The sequence below is a fragment of the Alexandromys fortis genome, unplaced genomic scaffold (assembly GCF_014885135.2).
Source record: "Alexandromys fortis isolate MF-2015 unplaced genomic scaffold, M_Fortis_MF-2015_v1.1 scaffold_103, whole genome shotgun sequence".
NCBI classification, from domain to species: domain Eukaryota; kingdom Metazoa; phylum Chordata; class Mammalia; order Rodentia; family Cricetidae; genus Alexandromys; species Alexandromys fortis.
This window is the reverse complement of record NW_026067978.1, coordinates 1628735-1649250: the sequence shown is the minus strand read 5'-3', so window position 1 is coordinate 1649250 and position 20516 is coordinate 1628735. Positions and strand designations below refer to the sequence as shown.

The window sequence follows — 20516 nt, the reverse complement described above, 5'->3', positions numbered from 1 at the left end:
GTGACATCCACATGGAGACAGCCACTTGAGGCCAGAGAATGAATGTGATTAGTTCCATTTTGAAGACTGTATATGGCCACATTGAATGTCTGTGGAAGCCCAAACTTCTTTCCTGTCCCTTTCAGGGGTGACTGTGTTCAGGTTCATGTTGGACAAGCCCCAAGTTTTTGGCTTGGTGGCAGAGGAACACCATGAATGCTTAGGGAATCTGTCTGAGAGGTTTCCACCTGTTCATCCTGGTCACTTATCGTGTGTACCTCCTGAGGGGCAGGGCGGTCCTCTTTTCTGTCCGATGCACAGGACAGATGACATCCCAGCGTTCCAGTCATCTGCCAGCACAGAAACAGAGCTGGTCACAGTCTGACTTCTTTTGGCTCCTCAGCCAAATGCCAACTAGGGGAGAAGGTATGAGATGATGCCCAGAAAGCATTCACTAGTGAGCATCTGGGAGCCTGGCAGGTACTTGTTGAAATAGGAGCGGTGGGGCTGCGTCCCCAGCACCCCGGCCGCCTGCTAGCTTATGCCTGAAATAACACACAAACTGTATTCATTTAAACACTGCTTGCCCATTATATCTAGCCTCTTCTAGGCTAATTCTCGCACCTGGACTAGCCCATTTCTAATAATTGTTTGTAGCACCCCAAGGTGCACTTACCGGGAAGATTCTAGCCTACGTCCATCCTGGGTCAGAGCAGCTTCATCGCGTCTGCCACAGAGCGCAGAGCTATCGCGTCTACCCTGGAGAGCTGACTCTGCTCCAGAGAGCAGAGCTGTCGAGTCTCTCCGGGAGCAGAGCAGAGTCTGAACTCACTCCTCTTCCTCCCAGCATCCTATTCTGTTTACTCCTCCCACCTATGTTTTAACCTATCAGGGCCAAGGAGTTCCTTTATAGCTTAACCAATGAAATCAACAGATTGATATATGACACTCCCACATCAGGTACTCAGTGAGTGGTAGACGTGATGACACCTGCTGCATTGGCCCATGTTCACTTCTGCATATGGTTTTGTTCCATGTTGGTTTCTTCTGTCTCGAGGGCTCACCTTCCACTTCCAACTCTGAGCAGTGCAACACTTTGCCTCCCTCTCCCCAGCAAAGCGAGGCTCTCACACATTTCTCTCAGTGATTAGCTGTAGTTTCCAGGGGGAACTTTACAGCCAACAGTGCTGGCCATTCAACTTATTACTGCACCTCATGGGCATTGTGTCATATGCTTATTGCACGTTGTGGCCTAAGGAAGACACACCACAACCCTTGTTAGTTTCTTTTCTCTCTGTGACAAATACAGTCAGGAAGGGTAGGCTTGTTTTGGTTTATAGTTTGAGGATATACACTATCTTAGAGGAGAATGCATGGCAGGGGGGCATGAGACACTGCACCCTCAGTCAGTAAGGACAGAGAGAGAGAGAGAGGAGGAGGAGGAGGAGGAGGAGGAGGAGGAGGAGGAGGAGGAGGAGGAGGAGGAGGAGGAGGAGGAGGAGGAGGAGGGGGGGGAGGGGGGGGAGGAGGAGGAGGAGGAGGAGGAGGAGGAGGAGGAGGAGGAGGAGAGGCATCCTGGCATTCACCTTGCCTTCTCTTTGCCCCTTTTTATTTGGCTCAGGACCCCATGCATGGATGCCGCTCACAGAGTGTGTCTTTTTTCTCAAGTTGAATCCTCTAGAAACAGTGCTGTAGACAGATGCAGAGGTGTGTCTCCTAAGGGATATGAAATCTAATCAGCCGTCAGCAGAGCTTGTGTGTCAGCACGAGGCTTCTCCTCCACTTTACCATCAGCACGATTCCTGGGGAACAAAGGGGATGAAGGACGGAAGGCCTGATCTTTGTGGACAAAACCTCAGCCAGAGGCCAAGCCTGGCTGTGTTGTCTGGACACACCACCAGAGGCAAGGAGGTAGGGTTTCCTGCAAGCAACTGGGAATAATCAAGGGTGCTTGTTAGAGCCAGCACTGGTTTATTCTGGGCTACTAGGACAGAGGGAATGGAAAACTGCCTCGTTTGGTTTATATATACAACTCAGTGTTCTTAGTTAAGAAGTATGTACACAACCAAGAAAGAGAATTACAGGCCTATCTCACTCATAAATATCGACGCAAAAATTCTCAATAAAATACTGGCAAACCGAATTCAAGAACACATCAGAAAAATTATCCATTATGATCAAGTAGGCTTCATCCCAGAGATGCAGGGCTGGTTCAACATACGCAAATCTATCAATGTAATCCACCATATAAATAGACTGAAAGAAAAAAACCATATGATCATTTCATTAGATGCGGAAAAAGCATTCGACAAAATTCAACACCCCTTTATGATAAAGGTCTTGGAGAGAATAGGGATACAAGGGTCATACCTAAATATAATAAAAGCTATCTACAGCAAACCGACAGCTAACATTAAATTAAATGGAGAAAAACTCAAAGCCATCCCACTAAAATCAGGAACAAGACAAGGATGTCCACTCTCTCCATACCTCTTCAATATAGTGCTTGAAGTTCTAGCAATAGCAATAAGACAACATAAGGGGATCAAGGGGATTCGTATTGGAAAGGAAGAAGTTAAGCTTTCGTTATTTGCAGATGACATGATAGTATACATAAGCGACCCCAAAAATTCTACCAAAGAACTCCTACAGCTGATAAACACCTTTAGTAGCGTGGCTGGATACAAGATCAACTCCAAAAAATCAGTTGCCTTCCTATACACTAAGGATAAGGAAACAGAGAGGGAAATCACAGAAGCATCACCTTTCACGATAGCCACAAAGAGCATAAAATATCTTGGGGTAACCCTGACCAAGGAAGTGAAAGATCTATTTGACAAGAACTTCAAGTCTTTGAAGAAAGAAATAGAAGAGGACACCAGAAAATGGAAGGATCTCCCTTGCTCTTGGATTGGGAGGATCAACATAGTAAAAATGGCAATTCTACCAAAAGCAATCTATAGATTCAATGCAATCCCCATCAAAATCCCATCAAAATTCTTCACAGATCTGGAGAAGACAATAATCAACTTTATATGGAAAAACAAAAAACCCAGGATAGCCAAAACAATCTTATACAATAAAGGAACGTCTGGAGGCATTACCATCCCTGACTTCAAACTCTATTACAGAGCTACAGTATTGAAAACAGCTTGGTATTGGCATAAAAACAGAGAAGTCGACCAATGGAATCGAATAGAAGACCCTGACTTTAACCCACAAACATATGAACACCTGATTTTCGATAAAGGAGCTAAAAGTATACAATGGAAAAAAGAGAGCATCTTCAACAAATTGTGCTGGCAAAACTGGATGTCAATCTGTAGAAGAATGAAAATAGACCCATATCTATCACCATGCACAAAACTCAAGTCCAAGTGGGTGAAAGACCTCAATATCAGTCCAAACACACTGAACCTGATTGAAGAGAAAGTGGGAAGTACTCTAGAACACGTGGGCACAGGAGACCACTTCCTACGTATAACCCCAGCAGCACAGACAGTAAGGGCCTCATTGAATAAATGGGACCTCCTGAGACTGAGAAGCTTCTGTAAAGCAAAGGACACTGTCGCTAAGACAGAAAGGCAACCCACTGACTGGGAGAAGATCTTCACCAACCCCACAACTGACAAAGGTCTGATCTCCAAAATATATAAAGAACTCAAGAAACTAGACCGTAAAAGGCTAATCAACCCAATTATAAAATGGGGCACTGAGTTGAACAGAGATCTCTCAACAGAAGAAGTTCAAATGGCCAAAAGACACCTAAGGTCATGCTCAACTTCCTTAGCGATCAGGGAAATGCAAATCAAGACAACTTTAAGATACCATCTTACACCTGTCAGAATGGCAAAAATCAAAAACACCAATGATAGCCTTTGCTGGAGAGGTTGTGGAGAAAGGGGTACACTCATCCATTGCTGGTGGGAATGCAAACTTGTGCAACCACTCTGGAAAGCAGTGTGGAGGTTTCTCAGGAAATTTGGGATCAACCTACCCATGGACCCAGCAATACCACTCTTGGGAATATACCCAAGAGAGGCCTTATCACACAACAAAAGTATATGCTCTACTATGTTTATAGCAGCATTGTTTGTAATAGCCAGAACCTGGAAACAACCTAGATGCCCTTCAATTGAAGAATGGATGAAGAAAGTATGGAATATATACATATTAGAGTACTACTCAGCAGTAAAAAACAAGGACTTCTTGAAGTTTGCAGGCAAATGGATGGAAATAGAAAACACCATCCTGAGTGAGGTAAGCCAGACCCAAAAAGAGGAACATGGGATGTTCTCACTCATATTTGGTTTCTAGCCATAAATAAAGGACATTGAACCTATAATTCGGGTTCTTAGAGAAGCTAAATAAGAAGGAGAACCCAAAGAAAATCATATAGGCATCCTCCTGAATATTAAACTTCATCAGGCGATGAAAGGAGACAGAGACAGAGACCCACATTGGAGCACCGGACTGAAATCTCAAGGTCCAAATCAGGAGCAGAAGGAGAGAGAGCACAAGCAAGGAACTCAGGACCGCGAGGGGTGCACCCATACACTGAGACAATGGGGATGTTCTATCAGGAACTCACCAAGGCCAGCTGGCCTGGGTCTGAAAAAGCCTGGGTCAAAACTGGTCTCGCTGAACATAGCGGACAAGGAGGACTACTGAGACCTCAAGAACAATGGCAACGGGTTTTTGATTCTACTGGACCTATTGGTTTCGTGGGAGCCTAGGCAGTTTCGTGGATGCTCACCTTACTAGACCTGGATGGAGGTGGGTGGTCCTTGGACTTCCCACAGGGCAGAGAACCCTGATTGCTTTTTGGGCTGACGAGGGAGGGGGACTTTATTGGGGGAGGGGGAGGGAAAGGGGAGGCGGCGATGGGGAAGAAACAGAAATCTTTAATAAATAAATAAATAAATAAATTTAAAAATAAACAAAAACAAAAAAAAAGAAGTATGTTACATATATGATCTGGCCTGGTATGGTGGCCCGAACAAGTGATCTCATCATTTGAGAGGCTGTGGCAGGAGGAGGGAATGTGAGTCCAGTCCAGGTAATACAGCAAGACCTTGTCTGAAAACATGGTGTAGAATCTGTTGACATTCCCCTATCCAAGTGTCTTAGTTTGTTTTCTATTGCTGTGATAGACGCCATGACCAAATGCAGCTTGGGGAGGAAAGGGTTTATTACATCTTGCAGTTTATGGTCCGTCATGAAGGGAAGTCAGGGCAAGAAGTCAAAGCAGGAACCCAGAGGCAAAGATTGAAGCAGAGAACATGCAGGGGTGATGCTTACTGGTCTATTCCCATGGCTTTCTTATAAAACCCAGGTCAACTGCTCCTAGAGCCACTCAGAGGGTTGACCCCTCCCATATCAATCATTAATACAGACAACACCTCATGCCTTTGCCTACAGGCCAATATGTTGAAGGCATTTTCCTGGCGGAGGCTCCCTTGTTCCCGATGACCCTGATTTGTTTCAAGTTGACAAAACACTAACCGGCACAGCAAGAGAGGAATGAAGTGCACTTAACTTCATAATTTTCCCGTTGCAATTCTTGTTAATTACATTTGGGACAATTATTTAGACAGCTTCTCGTTTTTGGCAGCCACATACTCCCCTTAAGTCTTGAGGACCACGGCTTTTTCTTTGTTGCATTCTCTGGGGCAGGTGGTGGCAGCGGTTAAGAGCACTTGCTGCTCTTGCTGATGACCCACGCTTGGTTCTCAGCATCCACACTGAGCAGGTTCACAGCTACTCAAGCACTAGGGGCTCCAGCACCCTCTTCTGACCCCCACAGGTACTGCATCCTTGGGGTGCATATATAGACTAAGCACTCACACACAGACATACAAAAAATTTCCTTGGCCTATCCTTCTTGACCCTCATCTCCCTATCAGGAAAGTTCTTGCCATCAGGCTGTCATGGCTTAGAGGCCCCTGTTCTAGGGTTTCTTAGAGCACTGGGAAAGCAATTGGAGGCGGGCAAAGAAACCTGGGTCTGTGTGAGCATTATCACTGTATCAGGTGGAGTTAAATGGTCTACACAGACTTGAAGATCTCTGCCAATGCCCTCAACAAAGACGTCAGGTTTATTATATGTCAAAGGAAATATGGACCACGTCACTGCATTAGAATGAACTATACAGCATCTGAGAAACAGGGATGTGAGAGGAAGGAGAGAACTGGGGAAGGAAGGAAGGAAGGAAGGAAGGAATGAAGGAAGGAAGGAAGGGACTAGAGAGAGGGAGAGAGGGGGGATACACGTAGAGAGAGGGGGAGAGAGAGACAGACACAGACAGACAGACAGATATACAGAGAGAGACAGACAGACACACATACACACATATACACAGACAGAGAGACAGACAGACACAGAGCGAATATATGTGATGTGAACTCATGAGTACCAGTTTAGTAAGGCAGGGTAAGAGTAAAGGAGGCATTGGCCCACACCCCAGAGGCATCTGCTGGACCACTGAGGACCAGATATTCAGGCCCCGTCTTAGCCATCTTAAGAAGTGAGGGTAGACTGAGAACAAGCAGTGGAAGAGGAAATGGAAGTTCTCCTAGGAAGAGAGGTAAAGGAGGATGACTGGCGGTTTCCGGGGGGGGGGGGCTCCTCTCTAGTTACATAGAGAAACCCCTGCCTGGAGAAGGAAGTGGACAGAGTTCACTGCAACTGGCTGCTTTAATTACCGGCAGATAAAGTGATTTTTCTCTTTTTATTTAGCAGGAGGCTTTTGAAAGCCATTTCTACTTGGTCGCCTCCATTACTGAGGGGTGGGGCTGCATCGGAGCAGAATGGAGTTGGCGAAGAAAAGCTGAGGGCAGGCAGGGTTCCCGAGGAGAGGTGATGCCTAAGAGGGGCAGGCGCAGCTGAGCCCTCTTTCCCGTGACACCTACACACTCTCTGTCCTGGACCTCGCTCTCCCATGGCACCTGGGAGCTGCAATGGTTTTTGCCTGACAATGAACCATTGATCCATGAGGCCCAAGGCATGAGCTCACTCCACCAGGGCCCCTGCTGACTCCAACTGCGCTTCCTTGGGTCGCTGCAGGAGGCTTACTCATTTCAGTTACTGGACGTGGTTCTGTGTTCCTCTTCTCTTTAGAGAAGGACAGGTGGCCTCAACATTGCTTTCCTGAGCAGAAAAGTAGGCAGAGAGGGGTTGGGCACGTCTGTCACCCCTGGAGACTAGAGGCAAGGGCAAAGGAACCAGGAATCAGGAGCAGTCTGGCCACCAGGCTTCTTGCCCAACTTCTACTCCCTCTCCCCCATGAGCCCCCCAGCTCCTGAAGTTACCGCACAGCAGCAAACTTAAAGGAGCACACATTCACAGGAGCGGGAGGACATCTGCCCTGGGATCTGAGCAAGCAGACACACGCTGCAGTGGGGACAGAGTCAACACGTCTGAGTTGGGCCGCTCTGACAGCTGCTGAGCTTGTCACACACATAATTAGATGAACTGCTCGAGCACAGAGACCGAATGTGCAGTGCCATTTAGTGACTGCTGCACAGGGACCTTGATGGTAATTGAAGGCACAGTAGGGGGGAGCCTTAAGGAAGTCCCAAATCAACTACTTCTTGCTCTAGTAATTTAGCATTTGACTTGCAGTGATCATCTGAAACCTCCCAGGTGCGGGGCCAGCTGGACTCAAAAGGGCCTGAGCTGCTGGAGCGGACGGTCACTTTTCTCCCCACGCAGGCCTTCCCCAGAGCAGCCTCCTAGAGAGATAGCTGTAAGACGGGGGCTCCATGTCTGTCTGTCCCTTCACTGTGCCCCTTCCTTCCTCCTCTTCCTGCAATGCCTTGATGGCTTTCTATGACAACATATTACGCAATAAGAACTTGGGGAGGAAGTTTTGCCTTGGCTCATGACTTTTTGTGGGGAGAGAGTTCACAGCAATGGGAGTATATGGTAGAGTTGTTCACACATTGGTAAACCAGGAATTAAGAGCAAGGCAGGATCTAGAGGCTGGGTATAATCTTCAAGGTCTACCTCTAGTAAGCCACTTCCACCAGTTGGGTCCCATGTCCTAACAGTTCCTTCTTAAGCTTTTCTCCTCAAATGGTGCCAGTAGCTGGGGAGCAAAGATGTAAACCATGAGACTATGGGGGCTTTCCAGATCCAAGGCATGACACCCTCCTGTCCCAGAGAACCCACAGGCTTTTGAGCAAGGTCCTTCTTGTGGATCCATCTCATCTTTTCTGTTTTCTGTCTGTTTTATTTTTCAAGAGAGGGTTTCTCTGTGTAGTCCTGAATGTCCTGGAACTTGCTCTATAGACCAGACTGGCCTTGAACTCAAAGAGCCACCTGTCTCTGCCTCCCAGGTGCTGGGATTAAAGGCTTGTACCTTTAATACCAGATGGGCCAGCCCAGCGGATCCATCTACTCTTTGCTGAGAGGTCTTCTAAGGGGTTCCTGTTCTGTATCTTTGGGTCTTCAAAGAGGTTGTATGTTGAATAGTCACTAATGTGTGGATTCAGCCAAAAAAAAAAATTAGTAGAACATCTCCAGTGAGCTAGGCAGAGAAAAATAAAGCAGACATCTGCGTTTATAAGGACAATCAGTATGGAAGGGAGCTAGGCACTGGCAAGAACTTATCACGGAGGGAATTCTGGGCTTTGCAGAACTTCTCCTGGCATGCTAGCTAGCTTGGAGTTCACACAGCAAAGTCCTGGTCCTGCATATATCATATCATATCATATCATATCATATCATATCATATCATATCATATCATCCATCATGTATTTGTCTACCATTTATTAGTCTGTGTGGATGATCTTTATGCATTTAAGTGTGTATGGTATATGTACGCATGAGAACAAAGCCCAGAGGTCAGTGGAGGGAGGGTGTTGGGTACCCCAGCATCTCTCTCTACCTTATGCCTTTAGGACAAGGTCTCTCCTTAATTGGAGCTTGCTTTTATTGACTAGGCTGGCAACCAACAACATCCAGTGGTCTTCAGGTCCCCACAGCACTGGGGCTACAGGGGATCTCAAGATCACACCCAGCATGTAATGTGGTTGCTGGAGTCTAAACTCAGTTTCCCATGGCTGTTCAAAGAATATTCTTAAACCCTCAGCCATTTCCATGGGCTTCTGTGGGCGACCTTAAGTAATTCAACGGCTGTGGCAGAAAGGGATAGAGACAGCTTACATGGGTCCCGAGGGACCCGATGCAAAACCTTTCCTTTTGACTTTAGGATTGGAGGGGGAACCTGACAGTGGCCAGCACACTGAGGACATTAGACAGAAAGGGGAGTGTGGAGAGATAAGCAGGAGGGGCGCCTGAAGACAGCAGGGAACAATGGCGGAGGTGGGGAGGCTCGGAGGCCGTGAGTCGTTTCTGTGCATGAAATCGATGCAGTGCAAGACTTTCTCAGCTCAATAACTTATTAGCAATTTTTAATTACTGGGTTGTAATTAATTCATTCAGAATGCAGCTGTTCTGTGGAGCACACCACACATGCTGAACTGATAGGGTTCTTGCGAATTTGCAGGGGGCTCCTACCAAGACATTTCTTGCCGAAATCCAAGGGGGAATATTCAAAGAGCAGACTTTGTTTGAAGTCATTTTCTTCCCTACTCTGGAAGCAGATTCTACAAGTGGGATAAATGTACTCCAAGGGGGTTGAGATGGGGATGCATGTCTATGCTGGGATGGGGATTAATTTTAAGTTCAGCCGATCTCTAGTTTTCTGTATGGATGCTGACCAGCTCCATGGAGTGGGAAGTACCCTGTTTATAGATTCCTCTCTATCCTTGAGGTCTTGGTGTCCCTGGCTAGAGAAGCTGTAGGATGAGAGAGTACGGATGCTAGGACTGGAGCTGACTTTCTTTCCAGCTGTGCCTCCCCCCTCCCCCGCCTCCCTCATATGGGGTCAGTTGAGTTCACACTGCTCTGCTTGGCCCTTAACTAAGCCCCACCCCTCCCCAGAACCCAAAGTTTAGAACTTGATCTTTTTTGCACCCCTAGAAATCCTTGCCCACTGTTTCTACCTGGCAGCCCCTATATCCACCTCCTGGTCTCCTCTGTCAAGCACGCTCATGAGCGCTTGTCCCCCTTCCCATCTGACAGATGAATCTCCCTCGGATTCTACTAGCATTTCCCTAAACCCCTTTGTACACTCCAGGAACCGCTTCCTTGCTGGGTATCAGGTTCTCTTGCTTCTTGCTGATTGGTTACTAAACTCCAGTGACTCATCTCCTTTTATAGGAGCCATTTGAAGGAGGTCAAACTCTATCACTTCCTAAAGAAACAGGGAAGGCCCATCTTGTCTCTTCTAACTCAAAGGAAGACCCAGCAGCCTTCACCTTTTGACTCTTGTCCAGCATTGCCGCTGTAGTTTTGTGTAGCTGAGAGGACAGTCTCAAAGAAGGAAGGCCTAGCACATGGTCACTTGGCTTCACGCATTTGGGCAGACGTGACAATGGTGGGAAAGTTTGGTATGAAAGGTTCTTTACCAGTGTTTGCTGGGAAGCTGAGAAGGGGATATGTGGGGGAAAAGCTCTGTAGGACACACCCCATCACCTGGTTCTTCTGCTTCTGCAATACCTCAAAATTGTACTGTTTCATGACTAATTCAGTCAGAATTCCAAGCCCCTCTCTCTCTCTCTCTCTCTCTCTCTCTCTCTCTCTCTCTCTCTCTCATCACCATATGGTTCAAGTTCACTTTGAATTTTTGACATTCCTGCCTCAGTTGCCCCAGTGCTGGGATGACAACTTGTGCCACCGTGTCTGGCTAATCTGAAGAATGTCCTCACAGACGCGCTCACTGAAGCAGTTTACCAATCTCCTAGGCATCTCTCTGTCCAGTCAAGCAGATGATCAAGAGTGACCATCACGGTCATGTAAGAAGAGACTGGAGATTGTATAACGGCTTGCATCTGCCCCTTGAATGTGTCCTGCTGTTTGCAATGACATCACAACCATCCGAAGCCCTCAATACCACTTAGAAGTATTAAGTCAGAGCGGTCACGGAGGCCCATTTTCTTCTCACACCACCCCACGGCAGGAAAGAGGTACTGTTATCATAGCAACTTTACAGATGAGGCCAAGCTCAGAGTCCTAGTCCAGGGAGGCATAGAAATACACTGATCCCCAGAATCCTCAACCTCCCCTTGTTTCTTCAGATCTAAGTCTTTCCTTATTAGAGAGCTTCTGAGCTAGAGGGGCTGCTCATCTGGTGGAATTTAACTGCACCCCATTCTGTCACCAAGTCAGCAGCAAGATCTCACACATCTTGGTGACTAGGGTCTCGTGTGGTTGGCATAGTCTGGGATGAGAGTAACTTTCCTTGGCAGGACAGGAGAGACTTGTAGAAGAATAGAAAAGGCCCTGGGAAGGTGTGGAACCTAACATAAGTTCTGAAGGCACCAAGATGCAAGTAACAGCAATAGTAATAGTAATAGTAATAATAATAATGATGAAGATGATGATGATAAAGATAAAACGAGAGGTAGAAGGAAAAGAAGGTTCTCTGGCGTCAAGATTTGCTTTATTAATGTGTGAACAAAGAATTGAGTTTTCCTGGTTGTTCACCAACACTTAAGATTAAAAAGGAAAAAAAAGCCAGGGTGCTAGAGCGAGATGCTGAAGTTAAGAGCACTTGCTGCTCTTACAGAGGATGGAGGTTTAGTTCTCAGTGAGTTTAGTTACAGGGGCCTGTAACGCTAGCTCCATGGGATCTGAAACCTTGCTCTGGCCTCTTTGAGCATGTTCACACTCACATACATGACCCACAGACGCAGATGCACACATGCATAGAATTTTAGAAGGGTAAGTCTTTGGAAAAGGATAGAAAAATCTAGCGAGTGTGTGGTACTCTTTTTTTGGTAAATGTAAGTGGAAATTTTCTTCTTGGATGTCACTAGAGCAGCTGCAGGCCTCTGGATGCTGAGCCATCTAAAGAACGTCTGCAAACACAGCAGGCTGAGGAAGTTGAAGAGTTCACTTAACACAAACTTGAACCACCTTTTCTTTCTGTGCTTCCATAATTTCAAGGTTTGTTTGGCATCCTTCCGAACTATGCCATCAGATCAGCCAAATCACATGACTCTAGCGTGATGAGGGATTGCTTGGAAGACAAGCTCACAGGAGAGAGAGAGTGCGGCTTTAAAACCAAGTCAGAAAAAGAACTTCTAGAGTGAAAACCAGTGTGCAGGAGACCGTGTGTGGCAAGATGCCTTCAAACATGAATTCTGCGTGAAGCCAGGCGGTGAGTCCCGTCCACTATCTCGGGTGCATTATCTTGGTGGTATTTGGAGTTGAGGGAAAACATACACAAACAACTTTTCCCCCACCTCTCCTTGCTCCTGACAGAACACGAGATGCCCAGCTTCTCTGGCCCAGGAGATCTGGGATTAAAGCCACAAATTTGGGTAGAAGCCATCTGAGTTTAGTCTGATTTTTTTTCATGCAGACCAATGATCCCTAAAAGACACTTTGAATTCTGTCACCATAGCAACTGGGATTGATTGATACCAGAAGTTTTCTTATGAACAGGGGGCTTAGAATTCAGGCTCTTCTCTCACACTGTGTGGAGAGGGCCGTGTGTCACCAGCCAGCCCTTGGCAGAAGCTTTCCCTGCAGGGGCTGTAGACACAGTGCCTTGGTCCAGTGTGATCTGCCACAGTTCTCCCACTCGATCAACACCCTGGCCCCGTTACAAGAGTCCATATATCGGCTTCTGGGGACAGGTGCACTCCTAGAGAGTGGAATCATGTTCGCTGGGAGAACAGAAGACTGGCGATTTTAGAATTTGTATTTTTGTGGGGAAAAAGTGTTTTAAAATTTCCTGTGTTAATAACTTCATGGAAGTTTGGTATCAAACAGACTGCCGCCATTGTGAGGTGGAGACAGCAGATGGTGTGGTCCTGCACACCCTCCTCAGCCGCCACCCGTCAAGCCTCTGCCTTTGGCTTTCTGTTGGAGCCACGGCTCTGGGGGGATGTTCCTTGCTCAGGATGATCTGTCCTCCACCCCTGTAAGTCCTTGTTAATCGGTGCCTGGGTCCTTCTAGTTTGCTAGACACACACTAGAGGAATGTTAGAGGAGGAGGCTGGGCCTTCCTGCCTGCCATAACTGTCGTTTGGCAAGCCTCTATCTCCAAAAGTATTTACATTATTATTTATAACAGTAGCAAAATTACAGTTATGGAGTATCAAGGAAATACTTTTATGGTTGGGGGGGGTCACCACAACACAAGGAACTGTAATAAAGGGTTGCAGCATTGGGAAGGTAGAAAACAAGTGTGTTAAAGGACTTTCCAAGAAGGCCAGACGAGAAGTCCTGGGTCTAGGTAGGCACATCATGACAACATCAGTGCCTCCTACATCCAATCTCTAGCCACTATTAAGCTATTTGGGCCCAGAAAGTCCCCTCAAGAGCTTCCCAGGCAGACTTGTCCCTGTCTGTCCCTGTCTCTGTGTTCCCTTCAGTTTGGGCATCTCCATGCTCTAAGTCTGTGGCCACATCAGCTGAGAAGAAGCAACGATGGTTCCTATCAGATGCGGTGGGCCAGGTCCTGTACCATATGATCTTTTGTATTTCCCTCACCTTGCATAGCCAGAGCAGATAGTGATGGTCACTAGACCCATGCTATAGCTGAAGGGGACGATGGACGAGAGAAGTACAGAGAGGCACCCGGGGTCACACAGCGGAGACATACCAGAGCCCAGATGTAACCTGGTTTTAGGAATATGTGCAGACATTGCTCGCTTGTAGAGGGGTCTGGAGGGGACCAGTTCTGCGTGGGTCGGGGTTCACAGAACCGGTGGTACACTGCATTAGGAAGATTCAGGGCATAAACTCAATCAACACGGAGCCCTGCTGGAGGCCGCCCTTGTCATCCCTCATTGCGGTAGGGTTTGCAGCCGTTCTTTCCCTCGTGTGAAATGAGAAATGCCGTTTGAATAAGCGATGGCGAGGGAGGCTGTGCACACTCCAATGAGGAAATAAAAAACCTTCCGAAAGATGCAATTTGGGGGATATTGGAAACCAGAGGACGGAACATCAGTCTATAAAACTCAACACGCCCAATAAAGCTGGAGCAACTGGTCAAGTGTTTTAGTGCGCTCGGTTGCCGGGGAGGCGGCGGGCATGAGCTGGGCAGCGCTTCCAGGCATTCGTCCTCAGCTCATTGTGGTCTCGTTTGCATAATGCACCTCATGATTTTGAAGCACCTTAACATTAGCGTCATGAGCACAGCCATGAAAGTGTCTGAGGTTATTCCTGTCACTGGCTTAAGTGTATCTCCCCAGAGCCCCCTCCACCACAGCCAACCCAGAACCGCCTATTTGTTACTTGGGTGTTGGTGGCTCGGGGCAGAGTGGGTGGAGGCTCACATAACTGTACTCCTCACCTAAGACTGTGACTATCCAACCTAGGCTTGTGTCCTACAGCACACACACATGCTGGAGGTAGTCACAGGGAGCCTGGGAGGCCCGGCTCATCACCACAAAGTAGTTCTGCAGCCCATGGTGGCCAACACTGCAGACATATGCCCCCTCCCACCTTCCTTACTCTATCCAAAGCAAACCTTTGCTCTCATAGGATTGGGAGCAGCTCTCCCACCTCCTGCGTCCCCTAGCTGAGGTAGGTCTGTCCATCTGCCAGGTTCTGCTTCTGTGGCATAGAAAACTTAGTGCACACATGGCCATTTTACTTCAGGCTTACAAGCATCTCTGCAGGCCATGGCACATACTATGTGTGCTGAGGCCACAGCAACATGGGAATACCATTCTAGCCTTCACACCCACATATATTTGCAAGCCTCTGAGCACCTCTGTGGTGCACTGTGCCGCACACAAAACAGAGCCCCTCCCTGGAAATCTTATTGTCTTGCCCGTTTCTTCCCACCTGAGCCTAGCACAGAGTGAGTTCTCTGGTCTCTGTCTCCATTCGTATGTTTGGATGTCTTGGTGGTTTCCTGATCTTGTTCAGAGCTTCTCTGAACAGGCAAGGCATGGGATGTTCTCCCACTGGCTGGGGAACCACTCTGTCGGTATCACCTGGTCATTTTATATGTACAGTGTCACTTCCTGACTCATGGAACTCGGTTTCATGTGGTCTTCGTTGTCACTTTGCAAGGGCATGCAGTGTGGAGACTTGGGTCATAGCCTGTTGTCTGGTGCCTAGAGGATACAGACTCAACTCTAGTTAAGAGTTCGGCTTGACCTCCCTAGATTCTGTTCTCCAAGGGTGGGGAAGGGGTGGAGATCTCTGGGACTGGGTCTCAGACTGAAGACACATTGCTAAAAAAAGGTCTCTGTTGCTACAGGGCTAATGTACCAATCCTTCTCCTTGCTTTTTCTACGCTTGTGACCTGTGCACCCAGCACCTTCGTCGCCTTTGTTGAAAGAGAGTCAGAAGATCCATCATATACTCTAAGGTGTGGGGCAAGGAGCCCTCTCCTACCTTTGAGGAAGCAGTCCTTGCTGTGTACGCTGACGATTCTCTTGCCCAGCAGGCAGGCTGCACGGCGAAGCTCACAGTGGTTCCCATAGAGCCTCCCGTCAGAGCCGCACACGGGCATGTAGCGGGGCCTGCACACCTCCACGCAGTGGCACGAGGGCTGCCCTGTGGTCCTATCGAGTGAGCACCTGCTCCCGGGGCTGCAGGGTTTCTTCCCACAGGAGGCCGACAGCCCAGGGCTAGGAAGGCCTGTGGATGCACACAAACACAGAGGGTTAGCTCAGCGCTGGAGAACAGAGTCCATGTTGCTCTTTCAGGTCACAAACACTAGAAACACAGAGACCTCAACTTCCCATGAGGCTGAGGTGACCCAAGGTGGGACAAAGGACCTTAGGTCTACATGGAGTCCCTGTTCCTCCAAGAAGTAGCTACAGGAGTCAAAAATGTGTATCTTGCTGTGTATGTTTTTATGTGGTTCACCCTGAACACCTCAGACAGGGCACCTGCTCCTTGGAACCCATGGGAGGGCCTTGGTGAATATTTGTGCTTTCATGGGCTTGCTCTTCCTTGCTGTCAACTGGATCAGTGAGGACACCCAGTCCTCCCGTGCTCACTAAGGGGCGCCTTAGACCAGAGGACAGACCTAATAACCACCGTTCCCCTGCCCCGAGACCACTCTATGTGGCAAAACTGCATCAAAATCATTATCAAACTGGGTCCTTCCCCCATTCATTCCTCTGTCTCTTTCTTCTTTTTTTCTCCTCTTATTCTTTTTTACTTTTCTTTTTCTTTCTTTTGAGACATAGCTTCATTTAACACAAACTGGCTACAAACTCCTGATGCTCCTGCCTTCAACTCCCAAGTGTTGGTACCACACGCATGGGCTACCGCACCTACCTTTCTCTTTCTTAAGTGATGACCTGCAGCCAGGCTGAGCACTAGGTTTCTGAGAGATCTCAAAGATGAATAAGCTGTAACTCTACTTCTCTCTGACCTAGTCATTCTTCTTGAAGGTAGAATGTGACAAAGCCATGATATCGTCAAGGCTGGTGCTGTAGTTTAAATGAGAATGGCCCCCATAGGCTCATGTATTTGAATGCTTGGTCCCTAGTTGGTGGAACTGTTTGGGAAGAATTAGGAAGTGTGGCTTTGTTGGGGGGTGTGCCACTGGGGGTGGGCTCATGCCGTTCTGGATTAGCTCTGCCTCTCTCTACCTTACTCTTGTGGATCAGATGTGAGTTCTCAGCTACTCTCAAAACCATACCTGCTTGCTTGCCACCATGCTGTCCACCATAATGGTCACAGACTCACTCTCTGAACTGTAAGCCCCCAATGAACTCTTCTCTGTGTTCCTTTGACCATGGTATCTTCTATCATAGCAGTTTAAAAGTAACTGAGTTGGGCAGTCCAGGAGCAAAGGTGTAGCGTAGGCATAGCTGTAGAGAGAGCTGAGCAGAGGAACTGAATGGGGAGTGCTACATTGACCCTGGGAAGCCATTGGAGAGTCTAGAGAGGAAGTGTGGCGAGGAGGCAAGCAGGAAAACCACACCATCAGTAGGGCCACCAGAACCCTCCTCCAACCCCTGACCAGTCCTCTCTAGCGTGATCTTGTATCTGTGGACAGAAGGCTGAGACCCTGGAGTTTGGGGCTGGCACACTGCTTGGGTAGCTTCTGTGTCTGACACCCACTCACAAGGATCTTGGGACAGTAGTGCTCAGAGCTCACATCTAGAGGTGGGTGGCTGGGGGTGGTGGTGGCTTATTTTATGATAAAGCGAGGCGTCCACAGAGAACACTTAACTGATAGTCCACCATATGAGGAGATGCCAGGGAATTAGAGGATGACTCCATGCCATTAATGACAGCATGTGGCATGCTAGGAATGAAAAAAAGAACCCAACATCCAAAGAAGTAAAACGTGGATACAGAGTTTATCTGCTTTATGGGTTGATGCAGTGATCTTCCAGGCTTGTTAAGGTAGTGCACATCGGTCATCAATGCATTTTGGAGGTAGAGGCAGGGTGATCAGAAGTTCAAGGCCAGCTTTGGCTACATAGTGAGTTGAGACAAGCCTGGACTACATAAGACCAGGTACCAAAACTCCAAACTAAAACACCACATAAGCAACCAGGTCCAAACAAATAAACCATCTCTCATGTACTAGACAAGACAGGATAGCCCTGGTCATTAACACTGAGCCTTCCACTCCTGGGACAAACACACATATAAGGGGAAAACCAAGAACTCCTTTTCCTGCTTTGGGTTAGGTCTGCTTTTCGTCATCATAGATTTGAAAAGGAAACAAATCAGTTATGGGAAGATTAACTACTTGATTCAATAACTCATTTAAATTCCCCTAACCTTGGCAAGTTCAGAAGTGTATCGACTTTTTTCTTGCATCATAATAAACTCGAAGGTCAACACATCTCTGCAGAGCGAGAGTGCAGATCCAGAGTGGGGCGTGAAAACCTTCCTTATCCACGGTCTGTTAAGGCTCCGTAGCACTATGAAGCCACCCCTCCCACCCCTCCTGGAGGTTCATCAGCGGCAATGGGAAGGGGAGAGTGCAGAGAACAGGCTCTTCCTAAAGGAGGCTCTAGGCTGGAAGCAACCCCCCCCCCCAATGGACATGGGGTTGCTTGGCCACTAAGTGTGTTTGATTAGCAGCCTTCTCCTGAGCTGTTGGGAAATGGGCCACCCTGGAAAATGCCAACAGCTACTAGAAGAAACTAACACAGTGCTGAAATGATCAGCTTTTGTTTCTTTCCCAAGACAGGGCAAGAAGTGAAGCCTTACCCTAGATGCTGTTTCAATAATCTTCCCTGTGCAAACAGAACAGACTAATGGCTCATTTTGAAAAGAAACCGCTTAAGTTTTTGGCTTCTTAGATCCAGTTGTGGGGTTTCTTCTCCAGCTGTGACGTCCCCCTTTGTTCTCCCCCACTGGCTATCAGCTCCAATTTACCATAAGGGGTATTTCTTCTTAAAGTCAGCCCGCATTCCTTCCCTTTACCCACTGTCCTGGAATGAGTGCCCTGACTCTAGCTTTAGGAGGCTCCGCAGGTTCCGGGCCACTGCCTCCTCAGGTTTTAAAAAACACTACAATTTTAAGGACAACTAGTATCAATGTTCCAATGCCAGGTCAGAGGTTGGCATGGGGCGGGAGATGGGGGTCACACGCTGTGATCGTTCATCTTTGCCTGCCTCTCTCCTAAGTGGGGCAGGAAGAGGAAGATAGAGGCATGGAGGATGCTAGACATTTCCCTGGAGGGGCTTCTGCAGTCAAGGGAACCAGAGACCTGGGGACAGGGAACTTCAGAGACCACCTTCGTTCAGCTGGGGGCACCCTTTGCACGTGGCACTCTTCTTGGGAAGGCTGGATTGTAGCAACCACCACTGGGGTCCATTGCTCCATCATTAGCTTGCAGGTGACTTTCTATAAACCGTGTTCTGAAGGGGTCACAGTTAAGAAAACATCTGTGCCAACCTGTGGCCATGGAAGACAATGAGAATGCTCACCTTCTCTCCCTGCTGTGGAAATCAGCTCTCGGCAAATATTTGATTCCTAATCATTTGCAATTAAGATAAAAGGAGCATGGAAGCCCCGTGTACGTCCCTCTCCAAGGCTGTGGCCCTCTCCAAGGCTGTGGCCAGCCGGCCCCATGGGGAGCTGAGCCTGCCCAGGGAAGGGACAGGCGTGGATGGAGACGCTGACCACGAGGTAGTTTCCTCATTAAACAAGCCCCTCATCGCCACTTCCTTTTAGTCATTAAAGCAGAATGAATTCCCCACTCCTACCGGGATGATGATAAAACAGTAATGGAAAAGGTAACGGAGTGAGACTCCCGGCAACTGCCTCCAGTGTTTATGAGGACAACCGTGATGCGTGAAAAAGATAGCGTGCACCTAATTTATAGTCATAAAGAAAGTCATTTACCCAGGTTAAAAACTGATCATCTTGCCAAATAAGCTGCTTTTCAACACTAATTAAATTTACGGAACATGGGGAGACATGGGAATTGATACATTACAGGGATGGTGGTAGAGCCACAAATCTATTGTACTTGTTGGTGCTGAAGACCCTCTGCTGTCGTTCATAGACAATACTTGACCAGAGTGTCACAGACCTGGTGGCCGGAAGCTCTGAGCTTGATTGTATAAGGTGGGGGACTCAGCACTAGCCTGAGCCCCAGGGGAGACTGTTCAAGGTGGGCAAGTTCCAGCATAGCCTCTGGATGCAGAAAAGTGGAGTCTGATACACCTGTGGCTTAGGATGTGGCTTCCTCATAGCCCAGCATGCTCAAGAATCCAGGTGGGGTACTTTCCTTCCAAACTCTAGCTCTTTGGTCCCCAGTGTACCCAGGAGTGTTCCCATCTCAGAAATGGTGTCCAGGGTGACACATGGGAAAGCTACAGTTGAATGTCCCTTTAGATTTTGTGCTGGCATTAATTATGATTGTGACAGAGTTAAGGAGACAGGGTTTTTCAGAGGTGGCTAGGGCACTGGCACTTCTTTCCTCACTGCTGAGGTGGAACAGCCAGTAAAAGCAACCCAGGAAGCAAGGGTTTCCTCTGGCTGCCAGTTTCTTGATGGCACAGTCCATCACGGCAGCAGGGCATGGGGCAGCTGTCATGTGGCATCCACACCCAGGACTCAGAGCGTGATGGATGCAGGAGCTCAGCTCATTTTCATTAGTCTGGGACCCCAGTCCACGGGATGCTGGTACCCACCATTCATGGTAGGCTTTCCCTCCTTAGCCAAACCTTTCTGGAGACATCTGTATTGATGCGCCCAGAGGTGTGTTTCTAAATCCAGTCGAGGTGACAGTGAGGATCTGCTAGGACAGCTATGATTGCATGAGTGCCATCATGGGAGTGAGGGAGCCAGGACACAGGTGGGCTCCTGATCAACTCATTTTGTCATAGCCTTAGCCCTCTCTTGCCTTCTTGTCAAACCACGAAGCAGTGCAGAGGCCATGTTCTTGAATTTTTCTAGCTTCCCAAAACAAGAACAAATAAACTCTGGTTTATAATTTGCCCAGTCTATGGTGTTCTGTTAAAGCTAGAGAAAATGGACAAAGATGAGAGGAGACCCATTCATTTTTCATTTG

At 47.9% G+C, this 20516-nt stretch overlaps 1 protein-coding gene across 1 annotated transcript in view; it reads right to left on the bottom strand.

Moving 5' to 3' along the window:
- The window catches only part of Fstl4 (follistatin like 4), a 430956-nt gene that overhangs the window by 184613 nt on the left and 225827 nt on the right, over positions 1-20516 (bottom strand). The window contains exon 4 of the mRNA XM_050157785.1: positions 15410-15655. Coding sequence (XP_050013742.1) covers positions 15410-15655 — 246 coding nt within the window. The remainder of the gene's footprint in view (positions 1-15409; positions 15656-20516) is intronic.